Source organism: Tinamus guttatus, unplaced genomic scaffold, assembly GCF_059628265.1.
Source record: "Tinamus guttatus ecotype Peru unplaced genomic scaffold, ASM5962826v1 Tinamus_guttatus_pri_ptg000198l, whole genome shotgun sequence".
NCBI classification, from domain to species: domain Eukaryota; kingdom Metazoa; phylum Chordata; class Aves; order Tinamiformes; family Tinamidae; genus Tinamus; species Tinamus guttatus.
In genome coordinates this window covers 3,807,779-3,826,226 of record NW_028288732.1, presented here as the reverse complement: position 1 = coordinate 3,826,226, position 18,448 = coordinate 3,807,779, and the positions used below count along the sequence as shown (strand labels likewise).

At 43.0% G+C, this 18,448-nt stretch overlaps 1 protein-coding gene and 1 long non-coding RNA gene across 2 annotated transcripts; one reads left to right on the top strand and one right to left on the bottom strand.

The window, feature by feature from the left end:
- Positions 1–203: 203 nt before the first annotated feature.
- Positions 204–14,408, bottom strand: NCEH1 (neutral cholesterol ester hydrolase 1). Its single transcript, XM_088523903.1, has 5 exons — positions 14,259–14,408; positions 6,613–6,841; positions 4,606–4,675; positions 1,993–2,164; positions 204–824 (listed from the first exon to the last, which is right to left on the bottom strand). The coding sequence occupies exons 1-5, from the start codon at positions 14,397–14,399 to the stop codon at positions 207–209; spliced, it is 1,230 nt and encodes a 409-aa protein (XP_088380029.1). The 5' UTR covers positions 14,400–14,408; the 3' UTR covers positions 204–206.
- On the top strand, positions 5,996–6,775 carry LOC148594802 (uncharacterized). The gene is made up of 2 exons (XR_015913317.1): positions 5,996–6,141; positions 6,601–6,775. It is a non-coding gene; the product is annotated as an uncharacterized LOC148594802 (long non-coding RNA).
- Positions 14,409–18,448: the final 4,040 nt, after the last annotated feature.

Here is an 18,448-nt window from a genome sequence, read left to right as displayed (position 1 = left end):
GGCAAAAAAACCCAGAAATTTGAAAAAGTACTTCACAAAATACTTTGTCTGGCAAGGCCAATAAGATAGTGAATGTTGTAGCTAGTGGTCTGTAACCCTCAGTAACTGCAGCTGAACGGATGAAGTCAGAATTTAGAAAAGTGCACTTTGTTATTGTTGTTTTATTTTCTCTTGCACACTCGGGGTCTTCTAGAGAAACTCTCTCCTCAGAGGTTTTCATCCAGCCATTTTACATAGCTGTTTCTGGTCTGAACTCCCGCAGAGAAATCAGTAGGCCAAATGGTGAATATCATACAGCCATGAAAGCAGTCATCAAAGTGGTCGAGTGTGACTTCCACGCCTGCGTTCTCCAGCCGCTTTGCGTACATCACCCCATCATCTCTCAGGACATCATTCTCACAGGTGAGGATGTAGGTCTTTGGTTGCCGCTGCAAAATTTCGTTTTCTGCCAGCAGTGGGACTGCTCGTACGTCGAGCAGTGCTGGTAACTTCTGGACGATTTCAGCCTTGCCTGTAGTTTGTATTACAGGTTTGTAGTTTTTTTTGAAAGATGAGGGCAGGAGAGATGTCCAGTTCAAGCGTCCTCTAAAGGACAGAGCTTGGCTCACGTCAAGAGCAGTGTGATTGTTGATCATCAGTGAGTGAGCCAGGTCATAGTTACCATTGACATAGTCTATCCAGTAGTTTATCATGACATAACGAGGAAGAACAGGCATATTCATGTTCTGCTGATACGAAGGTGTGTTAAAGTCAAATGCCTGAAGGACTGGATAAATTAAGGCCTGCAGCTTCGGTCTGACGGCCATATGCTCCTCTTTGCTAAGCTGCAAGAAGAATATAGGTCAGAATTGAGATAATTAAAAAATCAACATTACAGTATCAACCTTGATCTATATGCAAGCAATCATTTTACAAATTTTAGGCCAAATTCTTCTCTAATACAATCCCATTGAGAGATGTTGCTCTTTTGGCCACAATACAAGCAACCTGACCTTTTTCTTGTACTGTAATGATAGCCATTATGGACCCTAAATATTTTAGTGGAGGAGTCAGCAAACATTTGTTTCTGTTCATCTTCCGTACAAGATTTCTAGATCCATCACACCCAGCTTTATCTCTCTTTCAGGCTGAAGATTCTTAGCTTATTTAATCTTTCCCTGAAGCAATCCTATATCATTGATTTAAAAAGTACTATGCATCAGACAAAGAAATCAGGAATGCTGTTTCCAAAACATGCTTCTATCATGTTTAACAGTCCTCAAGACTGAAACTTCTAGTGTAATTGTCTCTTATTAATTTTTTCACCCTAATTCAATATTGCAAGGTTGTCATGATAATTAGCTGCCTGCACATGATATCAGCTTTCTTATCACCAATGGTTAATGATGATATGAAAAAGCTTATAATAGTATTTCACTCAACCATGAAAATATTATTACTTGCCCCAGGCTGCCTTTCAGATCTTTACTAGATTAAATTGAGGTTACATTTAAACTAGAGATACATGAAATAACTTTCCTTAAAATTCAAAATGTTATAGGAAGGCAATTTAACAGAAGAGTTGTTTTCATTTATTATATTTTTTGTCCTTCATTTGTATTTGAAAGAAGTAAGGACATTTAAGACAAGTGCCTGCAAAACAGGAAAATAAATTGATAAATTATGCATCTAGGTACTATTCATCTAGTTACCTATTCAGGAAAATACAGCATTCACCAACAAACAGGATTAAAAAATAAGTCTTTTAGCTTCTCACTTAAAATTTGGCCCATAACAACTCATAAATACAGTAAGACACTGCAAAGCTGCTTGATTCGTGTATAATTGACTCATCTTTCTTTGTAGACTATCTAGATGCTGGCTTTCAGTAGCGAGCACTGCAATTTTGTGTCAAGTTGGCACATCACCTTGTGGTGATGCAGCACGGCCACCCTGTCGCATCAGTTAATGAGGAAGTGCTGTAGTGAGTGTGTGTCAGGCTCTGCCCGTTACCTGCTGGCACACAGCAGCAGCCAGGTTCCCTCCTGCGCTGTCACCGGAGATTGCAACACGACTTGGGTCAACCGAATATTCAGCTAAGACAGCAGGATGCAAAAAATGCTTGGTAGCACGAAGGGCATCATGGAATTGCTCAGGGAAGCACACCTCTGGTACCAGCCTGTATCTACAGGAGAAAAGATGTGAGAGACAATCGTTACAATGAATATACCTCTCTATCAGCTTTAATATATTATCTGATATAGCTTACCAGCTAAAAACTATTTCATTAGGATAAATGCTACGGGAAAAATATGAGACGTGTGCACCAATGTTAGACTTAATCTTCTAATCAGTATTCTAATTCAGAAAAATTAATACTAACCAGCTAGATAGGAATAACACTGAGATAATATAAAATTGTGCAGCACTTTCCTAGGGTTTCCCAGTAGAGGATTTCATCATGTTATATATATAAAAAAAGAATACTTAAAACACCTCTGGCAAAGCAGTCATTGCAATCAGCTTGTTTTCAGTCCCAAATCCCCACCTTGGGGACAGTAAGTTATATATGCCCAACAGATTCAAATGAGACATTATGTACCTAAGCAGTTCTGTGTTGCCCAAATTGAATGTATTCCCGGTAGATGTCTGTATACCAGGAAAGGAATAATAGCCAGGAACTGAAGTAATGCCTGTTTGCCCTAATGCAACACATTCAGTAACTCCACTCCTTTATCAAGGAGACAAGCAGAAATCTACCCAGTTCAGAGGTGGAGAAACTGAGGTGCAGATAGATAAAAGAACATTTCCACTCACTAGACTTCTTCAGTGTCAAAGAAACAGTGTGGGAGAAGTCAGTTTGTATTTACTAAATCATATGTAACAAAAGAATTGTTATTGGGCATAATGATGCCAAGCACACTTCTGTTTGTGGCCTTTTATATTCTTAATGGACTTTACTCATTTTCAGTGGGGCTGATTAAGACTATTTTGACAAAATAGTTTTTATTGTCAACTTGAGAGAAAGCAGATCTTTACACAAGTTAAAGTTTCGCATTTCAAATCAAGAAAGTTTCTGTCAGAAGTGTTTTGATTCCCATTATTCCTGAGGCAAAACAAAAGCCAGTTTTCTGGTTTGAATATTTTATTGTTAGAAATCTAATCCAGCAGAATCACATATGCAAAATAAACTTCAAACTTAACTAACACATGTTTCAGAGTCTAACTCTGTCCTGTTTTCAGGAAGCAATCTATGTATAGCAGCAGCCCCAAGAGAATATGAAACAGGCCTTTGGGAGCTTCTTGCAAAAGTACCTAACAGATTGTGTATGGATCATGAAATGAGATGTACAATTAAACCTAGGAGAAATCAAATTAGACTTCACTAATGGAGTAGAAAATCCTTGATTGAGAGACATAATGGCAAAGGAGAAGAGACAAACAATAACAGCTCTGAAAAAAAAAATGTTAGTATTATACTGCCATAAACAAGAAAAATGAATAATAAGAAACTTTCCAATATTGCAATCACCGCTTGTCTGAAATGGCCAACATCCGTTTTTTACTTTTTATTGTTTCTACTGATAAACACCAAGGAAGTTAAAAAAAATCCACCCCTTAAAGTATTCTAGAATTAATTTTGCAGTAGTAACATCAGCTTCATATAATTAAGTTACAGTTTGCTCACAGAACTTGGTATGCAATCATCTCTAAGTGGGAAACTTGAGTAGCTGTATCAAGTGATTGCTTTTGTGAATTAAAATATTAAAAGTTGACAATAAGGATGAGAAAAGTATCAGTCGCATTGGAGCGAACCAGGTAATGTAGTTAGGTAGCTAGGAAGAGTTTATTTATTTATTTATTCATTTAACCTTGGAATTGTTTAGCTAGTCAGAAAAGCAGTTGTGTTTCTCTTCCTGTTGTTTCCTGCTCTTGAGTAGAAAATTAAATTAAATTACGCAGGTTAAATTCACTGGAACGGTGTGTGATTGAGAGAACAGTGGGAATGTGCTAGACTCCACTGCATATATTGGTTAAGAGCAATGCCAAAATCACTTGCTAATTTTTATGTTGCAGAGCCTTTCTCAATATGACTTAGAAGCTCTGCTTTATAGAAAAACTTGCAGTTATTTTATATTTAATACACCTTGCAGCAGTGGGAGTGGCCACTGACGCGGGTAAATGGCCCTCCTGATGCATGGGGAGATTAAGACAGATGTAATTCAGCCTTCTTTTGGGTATGTATAATGCCCAAGTGTGTGTGTGTGGTTTTTTTTTTTTAAGTTGATAAATATTTACAGAATCATAACTTAGGTCATTTGATCTCAGGATTTAGTTGCACTCCTTTTATGTAGCTACATTTGCAAGATGCAGTAGGATTTGCATTATAATATTTCTCCAGCTGATTAGAGTGCTACTCCCTTTTCTGCATTTTTGCCTTAGAAATCCAAGTTAGCTTTTGATACTACTTGTCATTTTAAAAGGATAAAAGTACCATATTGATAAAATTATTTTCCAAGTTAAATTCTTATATACAAGTGAGCAACAAGGCAAAAGGCAAATAACCAAAAGAACTAAATTACAGGTAAATTCCTTAAAATTACTTATCAGTGTTAAATTACTCACTCAACTGAGACTACTACAGCATTGAGAGACTCGGCCATAATCCTGCAGAGGTTGTTATAAAGACTTGTTCCTGGAATGAAATGACATAGCATTAGTGACATATGAGTCCATTTATGTCAGTAACTCACAAAGCTGTAGGGAAGCAGTCTCAGAAAATATAAATACATCATGCTAATATAAGTAAAGTAAATGAGGCCAGCTTGCAATTGAATTCTGAATACATATTCTAGCAGAAGAAACAGTAATTCACGCCTTGAGAAGTCCCAAAGTCCTACAGTCTTAATACTTTCTTTCTCATTTGTTTCTCAGCGACTTGGGGCAAGTCATTTCATCCACATATTGCTGTTCTCTCACTTAGGCAAAACTTAAGCTACCCAGTGGCCTGGGGGCATTAGTATCCAGGCACTGTTATTGTATGAGTCACTGCGTGTTGTTCATTTTATTAAAGCATGTACATTGGACTCAGAATTGCTTTGATTCAAATGAGTTGCCCTATTAACGTCAACTGAACTACTCATTTAAGGGAAAATTAATCACAGTTATCCTATTTATCAGGGGACTGATTTTCTGTAATTTTATTCCTTTCCAGTTACTTAATCATTGTTTCCTGGTACTATCAAATATAGTATAGCATAAAGCGTTTTCTAATGTATCTATAGCCTTAGAATTTATTATTTAGCAGTAAGGCTTGTGCCATTAACTTTTGTATCTTGAAACTGTAACTTGGACATTATCCTAATGTCTGACATTGCTGAGTTACAGTCATCCATAAAAGCACAATAATACAAACTTTTTGCAGAGCTACAGTCTGATGCAGATTATTATAGAACAAAAGAAATTTGTAAATAAGTGAAGGGCAGAGTTCTAGCAAGCATCCCTTAGATGCATCTAAGAAAATCCATCTTGAACCCAAATCTTAATTTCTCTGAAGGACGAGGGCAACAAGCAATATTTCTAATTGCTTTTTAGCAGCTATAGGACAGAAGTTGGGATTTCCAAAGCCACTTGAAAGACAGATTTTAGAAGTATTTAGAAACCTAAATCTCACTTAAATCATGGTCTAAGGGACTTATCCGTAGTCCAACTGCAATCAATAGGGATTTTGTTCCTGAAATATTTCAGAATATTCTTTATAGATGAGGCCACAGATCCTTCAGAATACATCCATGCTGCACTGGCTTCATGATATGTCAGGAGCAGTTTGGAAGGAAAAGGGGAATATCTCCTGTTTGACTGTGATCTTGAGACAGCTGTGAGAGCTGCACACCCTTTTTCTCCCCAAGACTTGCCTCGTTCTGTACAATGTGGAAGAATCAATGGCTATCTTATTGTCTATAGCTATAAATTACTTTCTCTGATTATGTCTGTGGCTCCTACATGAATTCTGTCATAGTACTCATTTCCAAGGTAATTTCTGCAAGTGCCTGGAGTATTTCCTGAAGGGAGCAGGTCATACAAAGTGATTGGTACCCACCTCTAGGAGCTTCCTTCATCATGCTGCCCATAGATTCTGTAATTAGCAGCATGCATTCCCAAGTAAGTGTTAGTTAGGAGCTGTACATTAGCAATGCTGACACATGCAATTCTGAACAATTTCAGTACATTCTTCTGGGAATTATTATGTGAGAACGGGGCTAAACCCGTCGCTAGCTCCTGATCACCAAGGACAGTATTTGCACACTACCATAGCACTTATCGTAGGTATCAGGGACGCATCCAGGGGTCCTGGCAATTTAAACAATAAGCTATATTGTCCTTTCAGGATATAATGAAAATAAGTTTTTCCTCCTTTTCCAGCTCACATCCTGATGAGATATGCATTTCTACTGTGTGCTATGATTTTTTCCCCTCCCTTCTTGCATTTGGTCTATCAGAGCAGAGGCAGTTACTCCTGAATGCAGATACGTCTTAGCAAAATTGTGATCCCTAGCAGGGAAAGCAATTTTGGTTTCTCCTACTGCAAAGAAAACAGAGTTGTATTCAATTTAACTACAGGCAGACACGTACTTGCACTTGCCAAGGCCCAGCCTCCTCCGTGGATATAAACAACGCCGCGCTTTAGTGTCTCATCTTGCTTCGCAGCAGGTTCAAACACCCTGACTTCCACACCATCAAAAACAGCATCCGTGATGGTAACGTGCTCGGAAGACACGGACTTCAGCTTGTCAAAGGTACCAATCACATAATTCAGAACTATCAAGTGATGGCTGAGCCTCAGATAGTGAATCAGGTGGCACTAGGAGAAATAAAAGAGAAAAAAGGTTTTTGTTACTTCAGAGCATATTGTGCGACGCTGCATTGATGTTTAATGCAACAGTTTTCAAAAGACAGTGTTGGTAGAAAAATGAATAGGGGTTCTTAGAATATTCACCAGAAAATGAATATGATTATTGGAGACCTCTAAAGCTTTTAAAGTGGCATTAAAACAAAACCCTGTCCATAAGATTTCCTGCTGTCATATAGAATCAAATGACGGGCATTAGGTGGATCAAGACAAGTCCAAATGAAAATTCAGATCGTTCCTCTGGAAAGACACCTCTGGAAGGAGCCAGCCCTCACCAGGAGCTTTCCACCCTTGGACTTTAGGAAGCTCCTCAGAAGCTCCCAGTAGAGGGCAGTGATGCAGAGCCATTTTCACATGATCCTAACATACAAACCCACTTATTCGAGGTCCTGCCTCTGTTTGCTCTTATCTAAACTGATTAGAGTAGCACTTTCCTCGAGGAAGCAATGACTGTGAGGAGTCAATAATGTTTAAAAAGCTCTAAATACTTCATCCCCTTCTGCTAACCAGATTTTTGTTTTGTTTTGTTTTAATAAAAACTTTGAGTAGATTAAAACATGTTTCTGTGAGCAAGGGCAGGTAGGAGCTCTGGCTTTCCTTTAGTCTTGGGTGGTCGTGTTGCACTCCCCATGGTGCAAAAGGGCTTGTAAAGGGTCTGCCAAAGGCTTGACCACACTGCAGTGCTGAGAAGGGCCATCAAAAAAGAAGGGTTTTCTCCCTCATTTGCAAAGTTAATCTCAAAGTTAATCCTGTCAAGGCAGGTTAGAAACTGAGCAGCCAGCGAAGCCTTCTGTGAAACTTTCTGGGTCAAGGCAGTGGAGCTGGAATGCAAAATAAATTGTCACTATTGCTGGGCAGACCTGCTAGGAGGAATTAAAGCTGCCAGCAAGGCAGAGGGCAGGGGGTACTGCTCTTGTTGCACCCACATTGCAGAGGACAGGAGAACCTGCACAAGCGAATTTTGAAGCAGTCTGTTAACTGACTTTCTGCATTCTGCAATATCCACACCAAGAACTTCTCTTAGGTTCTCACATGCAGGACTCTCAGCTGTAATCATTTGTTGGTTAAAAAAAAAAAAAGAAAGAAAGAAAGAAACATTTGCTTTCAGTGAGGTGCTGTATAAAAAAAAGGTTTGCACGGCCTCACTTCCACTGCAATTTTACGTAGAGAGATTTATGAATGTCAAATGCAATGGACCTGCATGCGAGTGGAAGGAGGAATGCACTTCCAAAACAAGGGGAATTTACAGAAAAACTCCTTTCCTGCTTATCTTGTGGTAATGTCACCCTGTTGAGATAGTCTGGTGGGAATCAAAGTTCTAAAATGTTTGCTACTTTACAGATTAAATACCATTTCTTCCTCCTGCAAGGTCTTTCCCTGTAAGAAAAATGCAGAGTGTCCAGCCAGCACCAAGAAATGATGAATTCACAAGGCAGTCTGTAACTTTGTATTTCAGATCATGCTTTTCTCCCACTGTTCCTTAAAATTCCCATAAGAAAACTCAGTTCAGGCTTTCAATCTTGAACTGGAGGTTCTCAAACATTTCATATTAACAGAGAAGCAAAGATGCATAGAGAAATGCCCTGACTTTTTAAGATCTGAAGAGCTATACATCTATTAATAGTTTGGCACTGAAGCTGTTGGATTGCCACCAAATGACCCAGCTAAAGATCTGGTTCTCTGGGTGTCCTTGGGAGCTTCTCAGGAAAGATAACCATTTTGATTCAATTGCAGGAATTCTGCCAGGAAAAACAACAGTTTTGAGAGATTTTTCAGGCCGACTCTGTTTTGCAATAGCCATTCCCTTTTAGTTTTCTCCCACAGCAGTTTCCATTCTGTGTGGACAGGATTACCACACATTCCCTGCAATCAGAAACGGTTTGATTTCAAGGCTACTGTTGTTTACCGAGATGTGTTTTGCCCTGTGTTTTAAACAGCAGAGCAATGCAGCCATCTTCAAGCTTATCACATGGTTTTTTCCTCCCCATAATGGACCACCTTTTCCAAGGATCAAAAGGGTGGTTCAGTGTCACCTTTGCCAGGAATCACAGGACCCCTAGGGAGAAATGTCTTGTACACAGGGTGCAGGAGGAACAGCATTTGTTAGATCCAGGCAACTTTTCTGCCAAGCACCTATCAACCGGTTTCTCTGGAATCTAATCTGTGTATCTTATCATGTATTAGGCATCGGGATTTCACTTTCTACTGGTAAACAGCCAGTCTGTTCCAAAGGTTTTGGAAGCAAAGTTGCAGTTGTGCCCTGTTATCTGACTCCTGGCAGCAGAGGATGTGCTCGGTGGTTGTCTCAAGCTCATCGAGGATGGCTTTGCCACCAGGACAGGTCTGCCTGACCTCTACTGTTGACTGTGCTTCCCTGACACGTTGCTTTTGCTGCCACAAATGCACATGCAGCCTTGGAGTATCAGCTGCATGAGTCAGCTGAGGGTGAACTCAGTGAAAACACGGAAAAACAAACTTCAGCTGAGCATAAACCCAGCGAAAACACAGAAAAACAAACCTCAGCCAGCTCACTGTGCTGCTGATGACTCAAGGACGGGAAGAGGGAGCAGGGAAAAGGATGGGGCCATCCCCTGTGGGAGCAGCCTGCAGCTGGGCTGGATCCAGAAATTAATGCAAGCAGCAGCTGCTTTAATCTTTGCAGGTATTCATGATTCTATATGATTTTTCTTTTCTTCCCATGACCCAATACAAGACTCTTGCAGGCTATGAAACATAGCATGTACATGAATCGTATTTTATATAAGTGTGTGTGCAGGAGATGGACAGAGTGAAAACCTGTGGTAAAATGACCACACTGTAATGATAACAGATAGTGAAAAGGAAGAGGAAACACAAAGAAAAGGGGAAGTTATGAAGTTAAGGAACTGCAGAAAAACATACAGAAAAAAAAGGCGGGGAGATAGTTGACAGATGAAAACTCTGTTCACACTTCACCCAAAAATCCTCTGCTAACCACAGGTAGAAAACATATTTACTTTGGGTCAGTCCCTTGTGACAACTGCATTTTGCTTTCAGCATCAGTCTGAAGGAGGGTACTTGGTTCTCTCGCCGGAGATCTCGAGGGAAACGTGGCCAGCAAACGCTGCTGCACGAACAGGCCGACAGACGCAGCTGCATGTGGTGAGCAGCTGGACACGGGCACAAGACGACCAGAGCGAGGCAAACGTGAGCACCTTTCATATCAGTATCTGTCCCTGAACTATCGGGATTCTTGTATCAGCTCCTCAGCTGGGAATTACATAAGGAATGCCTAACGCTCACCGCTCCTCTCCTTACCTCCTACGTGGACTTGTACTCAGCCAGGTCACCTATATTAGGGGAAAAAAACCTGTGATTTTATTTCTGTGGCTGATTTCTACTCATGTCTAGCAGTACTCGGAACATTTGGGTGTCTTTGTCCTCGTGTGACCCCTGCAGCGGGTGCTGCCTGGCCACATAAAGCTCCCGACTTCACGTAGCTGTGACCTTTAGTCCCACAGCTCTTGCTGCGGGTTGCGTTCCCTGGCGCTCAGAGGCCTCCCGGGGCCAGCTGGACACATCGGTTCTTCCCCCGGTGCCGTTCCAGCCCGTCGGCCTCCACGCTCTGCACTGACCTTACACAGGAGAGGGGATGAAGCAAAGAGCCCACTCGCTCCTTCACCTCCAACGCTGCTCAGGACTCAGACATGTCCCACTCAGGGCTCACATGGACTGAACCTCTGAAACTAACTCCATAAAAGAAGTTATAGACACCCCAAGTGCCACTGTTGTCAGGTCTGCCATCATTTTGCAGAGCGCATTTGTGTAACACCAGAGCCCAAAATGCCAGCTACAGTATCTTTTCAATAATAGGGCCCGACTAAAAATAAACAGGATCATTTCCCCATTTAGTTGCAGGCAGAATATTTTGTTTTGACTGCATTTCAAACAGTTTATCAAGCTGAAAGGTGAATCTCTTCTATTTTATGGTACTATTTCTTAATGCAGGTGCCTTACTGCATACTACAGAATATGTTGAAATGAGCTTTTTCATACTGTGTTATAAAGATATTCCTCTGGCACTCAAGACAAGTGCACTAAGCTTCATTAATTTCTTTTTGAACTAACAAAATAAAAAGACTATATTTTACAGAGTGTTTATTAGTTAGAAGCAAAGAAAATGGATTACAACTGCAGTTTGGAACCTACTATGAGCTTTTATACTAGGTAACTAATAACTTTTGTCTCTATTGTAGATAAGCAGTGAAACCCAGTTTCTGCATAGGTGCCACTTCAGTGAGATTTACTGCCACACCTAATAGTTTATAGAAGATTAATGTATGCCAATTGCAAGACTGTTTTTCTATGCAAAAATATGAACAATTTGGCTGGCTATAATTTACATCTGTCTAGCAGTCACACACCCTAAAAATGATGGGCAAATAGACTAGATATTAAAATGTTAGACACAGCACTAATTACTGTTTTCCCTGGTCCTGACTGCTAATGTCCCACACCCTAGATTTTATTCCGAAAGGAAACGAGTAGCAGGGAAGCAGGAAGGACTTGCTTTGCTGATGAGGAGAAATATGAGGATACTTTTGTGCCCGGCACGGCTGCCCAACTCCTTCCATATAAGCCTACCTGATGACCTTTCCCTATGTTCTGTAGCAGGTGTCCAAGTTCCAAAAATCAGCCCTTCCTTCCCAAGTGTCAGAATAGAAGGTATCGGGACAGCAGTGTTCTAAACTAGCCCATTTCAAAGGGCTCATTAAGTAAATATATGCTGTCCTCTATACTGTATCGGTGGAGAGTGGTTAGAAAAAGATGGAAAAATGCTCGCAGTAGCCCTGTTCTTATCTGTACAGTTATAAATATTTCTGCAGATACTCGTTGGCAGGGACACAAAGTAAAACAATACCTATGGCTCAGTTTTATAATCCTGAGGAGTTTACTGTGATTGCCCAAATTTCAGTGAACTCAAGTTCTTTGTGGACATGTGTATATGTGCGGTTCCAACCTAAGTTATCTTCTAGTTTATGTGACCTCAAATAAGATATTTTGGTTGTTCATCTCTTTGTTCCCCTTGCCAAAGTAAGATTATCATCATAACTCCAGTCTCCTTTTGTCATATGCTTTCAAGCTTGCTAACAGAAAGCTTCCCACAGGAGTTAAGTATTTTTAATCATATGATTACACTCAGAACACTTGAAGTGTGTCTTGCCCTGAGTCAGAGCACTGAGTTCCAAGCTTGTCAAATACTTTGCAACTGACTAGGACAGAGACATCCTTAGTATATTATGTTTATACTGACTAATTAGTATACTAAGAAAATAAATTATCACACATTATCCCTGTTGTAAATATATATTCACAAGAAATTGTAATGCTTAACAGTCCACATCTCTGCAAATCTATTTCAGAATAAGCAAAAGCCACTTAATGGTACATGAAGCATTTCAAGTTCGTTTCACAATCTTAGAAGGCAAGATTACAGTAAACTTCTGAGATTTTAAAATAAAAACACTTAGTCAGAAAAATTTCTTCTGTCTGCAATCACACCTGCAAAGGAAAGGAATAAATAGCACACTGAAAATATATGTAGAAGTAGGGGAAAGTTCAGTGGCCACATTTAAAGAAATGCTGAACCATTTGGTCTTAAAATAGGCAATTCGAAAAGAAAGGGGAAGCTTAGCTCTACAAGAGGACATACACTTTATTATATTTAAGTGCATGCACACACACATACAAAAAACCCCCAGCTTTCTAACTAATTTGGTACTGCAGCTTGTTTTACAATCCCAGTTTCAGCCCACACAGTTCCCTCCTAGTGGCACACATTAATCCCTGGCTTTGCACTACCTCTAAGTGGCGGAAAGACTCCAGAACATCTCGTCTGTCTCTCCCAAAACCGGTGCCCCAGGGCTCACCTCTTCCGTTCCGGACACCTCTCACACCCTGCTCGGCTTCGTGCTTCCGTGTGATACTCCCTTGTTCCCTCCTTTAAAGTACACATGGCAGGGACTGCTATTTGGTTAGGAACTGTCCTCATTATGCAAGTTTATTTCTAAAGCCAGACTTGCAGACTACTAAGAAACCCCCACTTCCCCCTGAGCAGATGCTTCCCAGCCCCACGGAGCTGGGAATGATGGGCAGAGCTTGGCAGTTTAGCTCAAACCGCCACAACGGTAAGACCTGCTCAGCTAACTAATCCTGGGATTACGATCTCTAGTGAAGATCCTGGGATATCCGCCAGCCTCCAAAGCTGAAGGCAGCAGTGCTCATCTGACCGTGCCCTCACGCAGCCCATCAATACACAGAACGTGCACGCAAGCCAGCAGTAATATATGTATATGGAATGACGGTCATATGATTTTCTAAAGATAGATCTCCTTCAGCTAGAGGTTATGGACTTGATTCAGGTGTTCCTGGGTGAAATATTAGGATGTTTTGCAAGCAATATCCTGGGTACCCGTCACGGCCCTTCTGACCATACTATCAATGAATTTGGATGAGGTGGAAGCTTGCCGTCCAGATGCTTTCATTAGCAGCACAGAGAAAATGAATGTCAAGCTGTAATATCTATTGTAGAGCGAAGCTACCACGGGCCATGCTGGCATCGTTTTCATGGCATGCCCAAGGTGGCTGCCCTGGAAGCGCCCCGTTGTTCCTTCACTCCAGAGTCTGGACTCGGTGGCATGTTGGGCTGTGAGGACAGGCCCCAGCAGCTCCGATGGCCTGTCCAGCCCTGGGCCCGGCCTAGTGGGACATAGGAGCTATGTGGGCACCGTGTCCAAGCCTCCTTGTGCCTCCCCATACCCCACAGTCACTGTGTCAGGGACATGAGGGGCTAAATCCCAACCCACGTATCCCCACTCAGCCCTGTAGCATCCATTGCAGGCCAAGGATTCACCTAACTCCTTCTGGAATCAGTCAATAGGCTCAACCACGCAAAGTGCATTTTTAAAATACACTTATATGTTTCAGAATGCAAGTGAAATGCGGGAAAAGGTGCCTTTTTTTTTTTCTTTGTACTTTAACATAGATAGTAGTTAGCCAGGCCTGAAGATGTCTTATCACTCCTTGCAGGAGATCAATCCATCCCAGCAGAAAATAAAAGATCCCCCACAAAAGGGCAGTTATCAGAAAGTTCCTGCGATCCCCGGTCTGCTTTGCTTCCCGATGAAAACACCTCTCGGGAAGGAGGCAAGAGCTCAGGCAAGCGACACACACCCCATGTCGAGCCCTGCAGCGGGAGCCCTGCGCTCAACACACGGGACCGGCACGACGAGACTCAGCGTCTTCCCCCTCGCCGCCACCGCAGCCCCCATCCTCCCCTTCCCAGCCCCGGGGCGGGAAGCAGCGCCCATCCGCGCGGGGCCCCCCTTACCGCCTGCTGCACGGCGCGGAAGGTGGCGTCCAGCAGCATGAGCTTCCAGGGCTGCGACACGCTGCCGGGCAGCGGCAGGTACACGTAGTAGGCGGCCAAGGCGGCCAGCGCCGCGAGCAGCAGCACCCGGGCGGCCCTCATGACCGCGGGCCGCGCGGGGCCGGGCTGAGCGGAGGAAATGCCGGCGCTTCCCTCCCCGCTGACCGCCCTCCTTCCCTCCCGGGAGCCGCGGCGGTGGCAGCGGCCTTATCTGCGCGCCGCCTCCGTGCCCGCGCAGCCGCCGCTCCGCCTGCCCGGCGGGGAGCGCCGAGGGGGGGGTCCCGGCTCCCCGCCTGCGCCAGCCGGGCCCTGGGCCCGCACTGCGGCCACGGCTGCCGCCAGCGCCGGCCCGGCCGCTGCCCTGCGCGACCTGCAGCCGGGAGAAGCGTCCGCATCCCGCGCGGGCTGCCGTGAGCGAGGGGCCGCGGAGGCGCTCGGGGGGGACAGGAGGCCATGGACACGCGCCGAACACAGGAACGCCAGGAAACACCTCCGCAGGGTGAGGGGACCACGTGCTGGCACGCGGGTTGAGGCATCTCCATCCCTGGGGACCCTCACGTCCCATGTGGACACGGACCTGCCCGCGCTGGGTGGCCCTGTTGGAGCAGGGGCCTTGCCCAGGTGATCCCCAGACCCCGCAGTGCTCACTGATCCCTGCTGCAGGATTTATTTTTGCACTGGATTTTTTTCCCCTTAGCCCAGTAATACAATTTTTGTTTCAAAGCAGTAGGATTTCTCTTATCTAAAACAAAAAGTCCTACATAGGTTCCTTTTTCATAAGCACTTTCCTTTGTTTACATCATGCAGGAAATATAACAAATATTACTGTGTTCTGTCTGGACACAAATGAAATGGTTATTTAATACTTAAACGCAGTCTCAGAGCTATCCTCAGCAAATTCAGATATTTAAATGGCTAGATACAGATGCTTTATTAATCTAACACACATAAAAGAATGAACACTATTTTGAAGAATAACCTTGTCACATCAAAATTTAAATTGAGTCCTGGAACGGACCAGCTGCCTTTTAAAATTGTCATGAAAGAGTAATAAAAGAAAAATAAGTTCAGAAGGAGTGAAAGGTCAGCTTTTAAGTCAGCCTTACTGGAACCGAAGTAAAACATCACTGATTGCAAAGGCAACAGAACGTTTCTGGAATTTTTGAGGAAAGAGATGTCCCAGACATCGTAACCTTAAAATCCTACCTGTAACAACTGCAGACTGAATTTCTACAATTGTTTTTCACCATAAGGTATTGAGTGGATGTGAAATGGTTGTCAGGAACTGAGCTCTGTCAGGAAAGCAGGACAAGATGACATTCAGGAGTTCTCAAGCTTTCTGTATTGCACCCTTCTTTCCTGTAATATTTTGCGTTCCCACTTGCCCCTTTTATCTTGCGTCCTCCTCCCCTGCCTCCCAGGCATACTCCATTCCTCTCGCTTTCCCAAGCATCCGTACCCTAAACTCTATTTCCAGGATCCTTGAGTGTACTAAACTGAAACTTCTCTCCCATCTATCTCTTATTTTCTACAATACCTGCTGAGTGGGGATGCTTAGAGGAGGGAGAAAACAAATGCAGGAAAAGAGAAGAGAGAGGGAAAACAGAAGAAAGGCTGGATGATTTTTTTCTGAAGATCCTCATGTTCCCACTGACCCCCCCACCTACCATATGTAGATCTTGATCTCCCTCCTCCCCGTCATCTTGAAAACTACTGCCTGCCTGAATGGAACCAGTTGTGCTTTGAGGCTTCTTTTCTTTCTCCGGGCACTCATAGTACACATTTTTTATTAGATGAATTTAACTTAAATCCCAGAACTGAACTGCTTGCAAAATACCTAGGGGAGAAACTGTCTACCTAAGTAAACTCATATCCAGAAGCCCCAAAAATGAGGCAGTTGCCAGAGAGCTCACTGCCAGAGACCATGTAAGGAACCCAGGTTCTCCTCAGGCCTCTGTGGGTTCCCTGAGCTTTTCTAATGTGGCCATGGGGGCATCGAATCCCTGCTCCCATGAGGATGATGTGACAAGATTCATACAATGATTTATTAATTTCCTAGGATTTTTTCCTCAATGTGTTTTAATGCAAGAAGCAGCTATTTAGCTATTAAATACACATTGTATTCATGTGTTACCAACATCTAGGTGACTGCTTCCAAGTTCCATCTGTGTGTTATAGTTTGCGGAAAAAAAAGGTGTAGTTCTGAGACTTTTTAAAAAGCATTAAGATTTTTAAATGTTAGGTGCATAAAGATTAGTAATTCTCTGTTGTTGTCAGTTCTTTTTTTGTGGAAGTAAATGCAACTTTTCTAATTGATAGCTACGTGAAGTTTGCCTATGTTTTGTCAGTCTCTGAAAGGATAGCTTGTGTTTTATCAGAATAACCTAGTAGTTTAATGACACTGTAATCCTAGTTTGTAAAATATATTAAAGAAAAAAGACTAATGCTCAGGCTACCTTTCATATGCATAGCAAGACTATACTGTTTCTATACTGAAAATCTGTATGTAGCTTACAGTCTACGTAAACCTTTTAACAGAGAAGTGATATACATACTACATGTTAAACCTCAGTATTCCTTTCACCCACAGAACATGCAGCCCTTTGCATGCAGAACATTTTATATGTCTCTTTAAAGCTTCTTAATTTTAGGTACGATCACCCATTTCTTTTCCAGAAGATGCAGTGCAGAAGAAAACATGGATTCCTTTAAAGCAGAATTTGTTCCAAACCCAGAAGAAATGTGTTCTTTAGCTCAGGATGTGACAAGTATTTTTTGAGTGTGCAGCCAAAGGAGGATGGGAAAAAATCTGTTAACCTTGGACAGAAATTTTGACTGTCACTGTTGCAATTACTGTGCAGTATTTGTATGATTGTATAATAATTGGCTGATGCAAGTGTGAGAACTGAAATGACTTCCCTGATTTCCAAGCGTGATTCAGGAATCTTTCCCCCAGGGAGTAATCCTGCTTTACATATACCTCACCAAGTAAACTTTTGCTCACATAAACAGCACCAACTGTCATCTTGATGACATTTGTTGAGTTCCATCTTGATTTCCTATTTGTTTTTCTTTATAAATCATGAAAAAATCAGTAGATACTTACTGATGCTACAGGGTGCTGGATCAGTAATGAAACTACATGAACTAATAAAAAATCTGCAATGATTTTTTATTTTTAAAAAGTAATACCCGATAAGTTAATTTGGCATGTAAGAATTTGGCATGAAATACAGTGCAAAATTTCCCTTTACAGCACTCATACTCCTTTTACGTTGATCCAGTGAGGCATTATGCTAAATGACGTTACAGAACACCCATGAGGACATTCCTTTCCAGGCCAGAAAGTAAATTTTAATGTTAGATAAAATTAAAGAGAACAGGGAAAGCATCTGGCCTAAGTAATTTGTTTGGGGCGTTGCTGCGGTTGAGTCAGCTGGCTGCCTTTCATCTCAACCTGCTGCATTCTCACTCATCTCCCCTTTGCCCCACCTTGTTTGCTTTTAATAAATTATTCTGGAACGCGGCGTAATATATTGAAATCGGTAAGGCGTATCACTAATGAACAATTATTCTGGCCGTCACTAGGATTTTCATTACCCCCTTCGCGTCCTGCCCCAGCCCTGACGAGCACGCAATTAGGGCGTTAATTGGGGCGCCACACGCAGAGCGGCCGTTAACGGCCACGGCCGCCTCTGCGCTGCCGCGGAGGCGGCCGCGGCCGTGATGGCCCGTACGGGGGGTCACGGTTCCTCCATCCCGGCCTGCGGCCCCATAGCGGCGCCCGCCCCACAGCAGCCACGGCCGCTCGCTCCACCCGGGCCTCTGCGCCGCGGCCGTTGGAAACGTTCGAAACGCCCCAGCGACCAATCAGAGCAAAGCCCCGCCCTCAAGCAACCTGCTCGCCCGCACCACAACAGGGCCCAGTCGCCCTCCCGCCCGCCAATAGGAAGCCGCCTGGCTATGAGCGGCAAGCGCAACCGCCAATCCGCGAGGGCAGGGGCCGAAGCGCCTCCCAAACGGAGCTAGGAGAGGGGTGCGGGACATCTAGACGTGAAGGCGAATGAAGGGGCGGCTTACAGCGGGGCGGCGGCGGGCAGCCAATGGGCGGCGGTCTTAGTGCGCCGGCTCGCTTTTTGAATTGGTGTCGG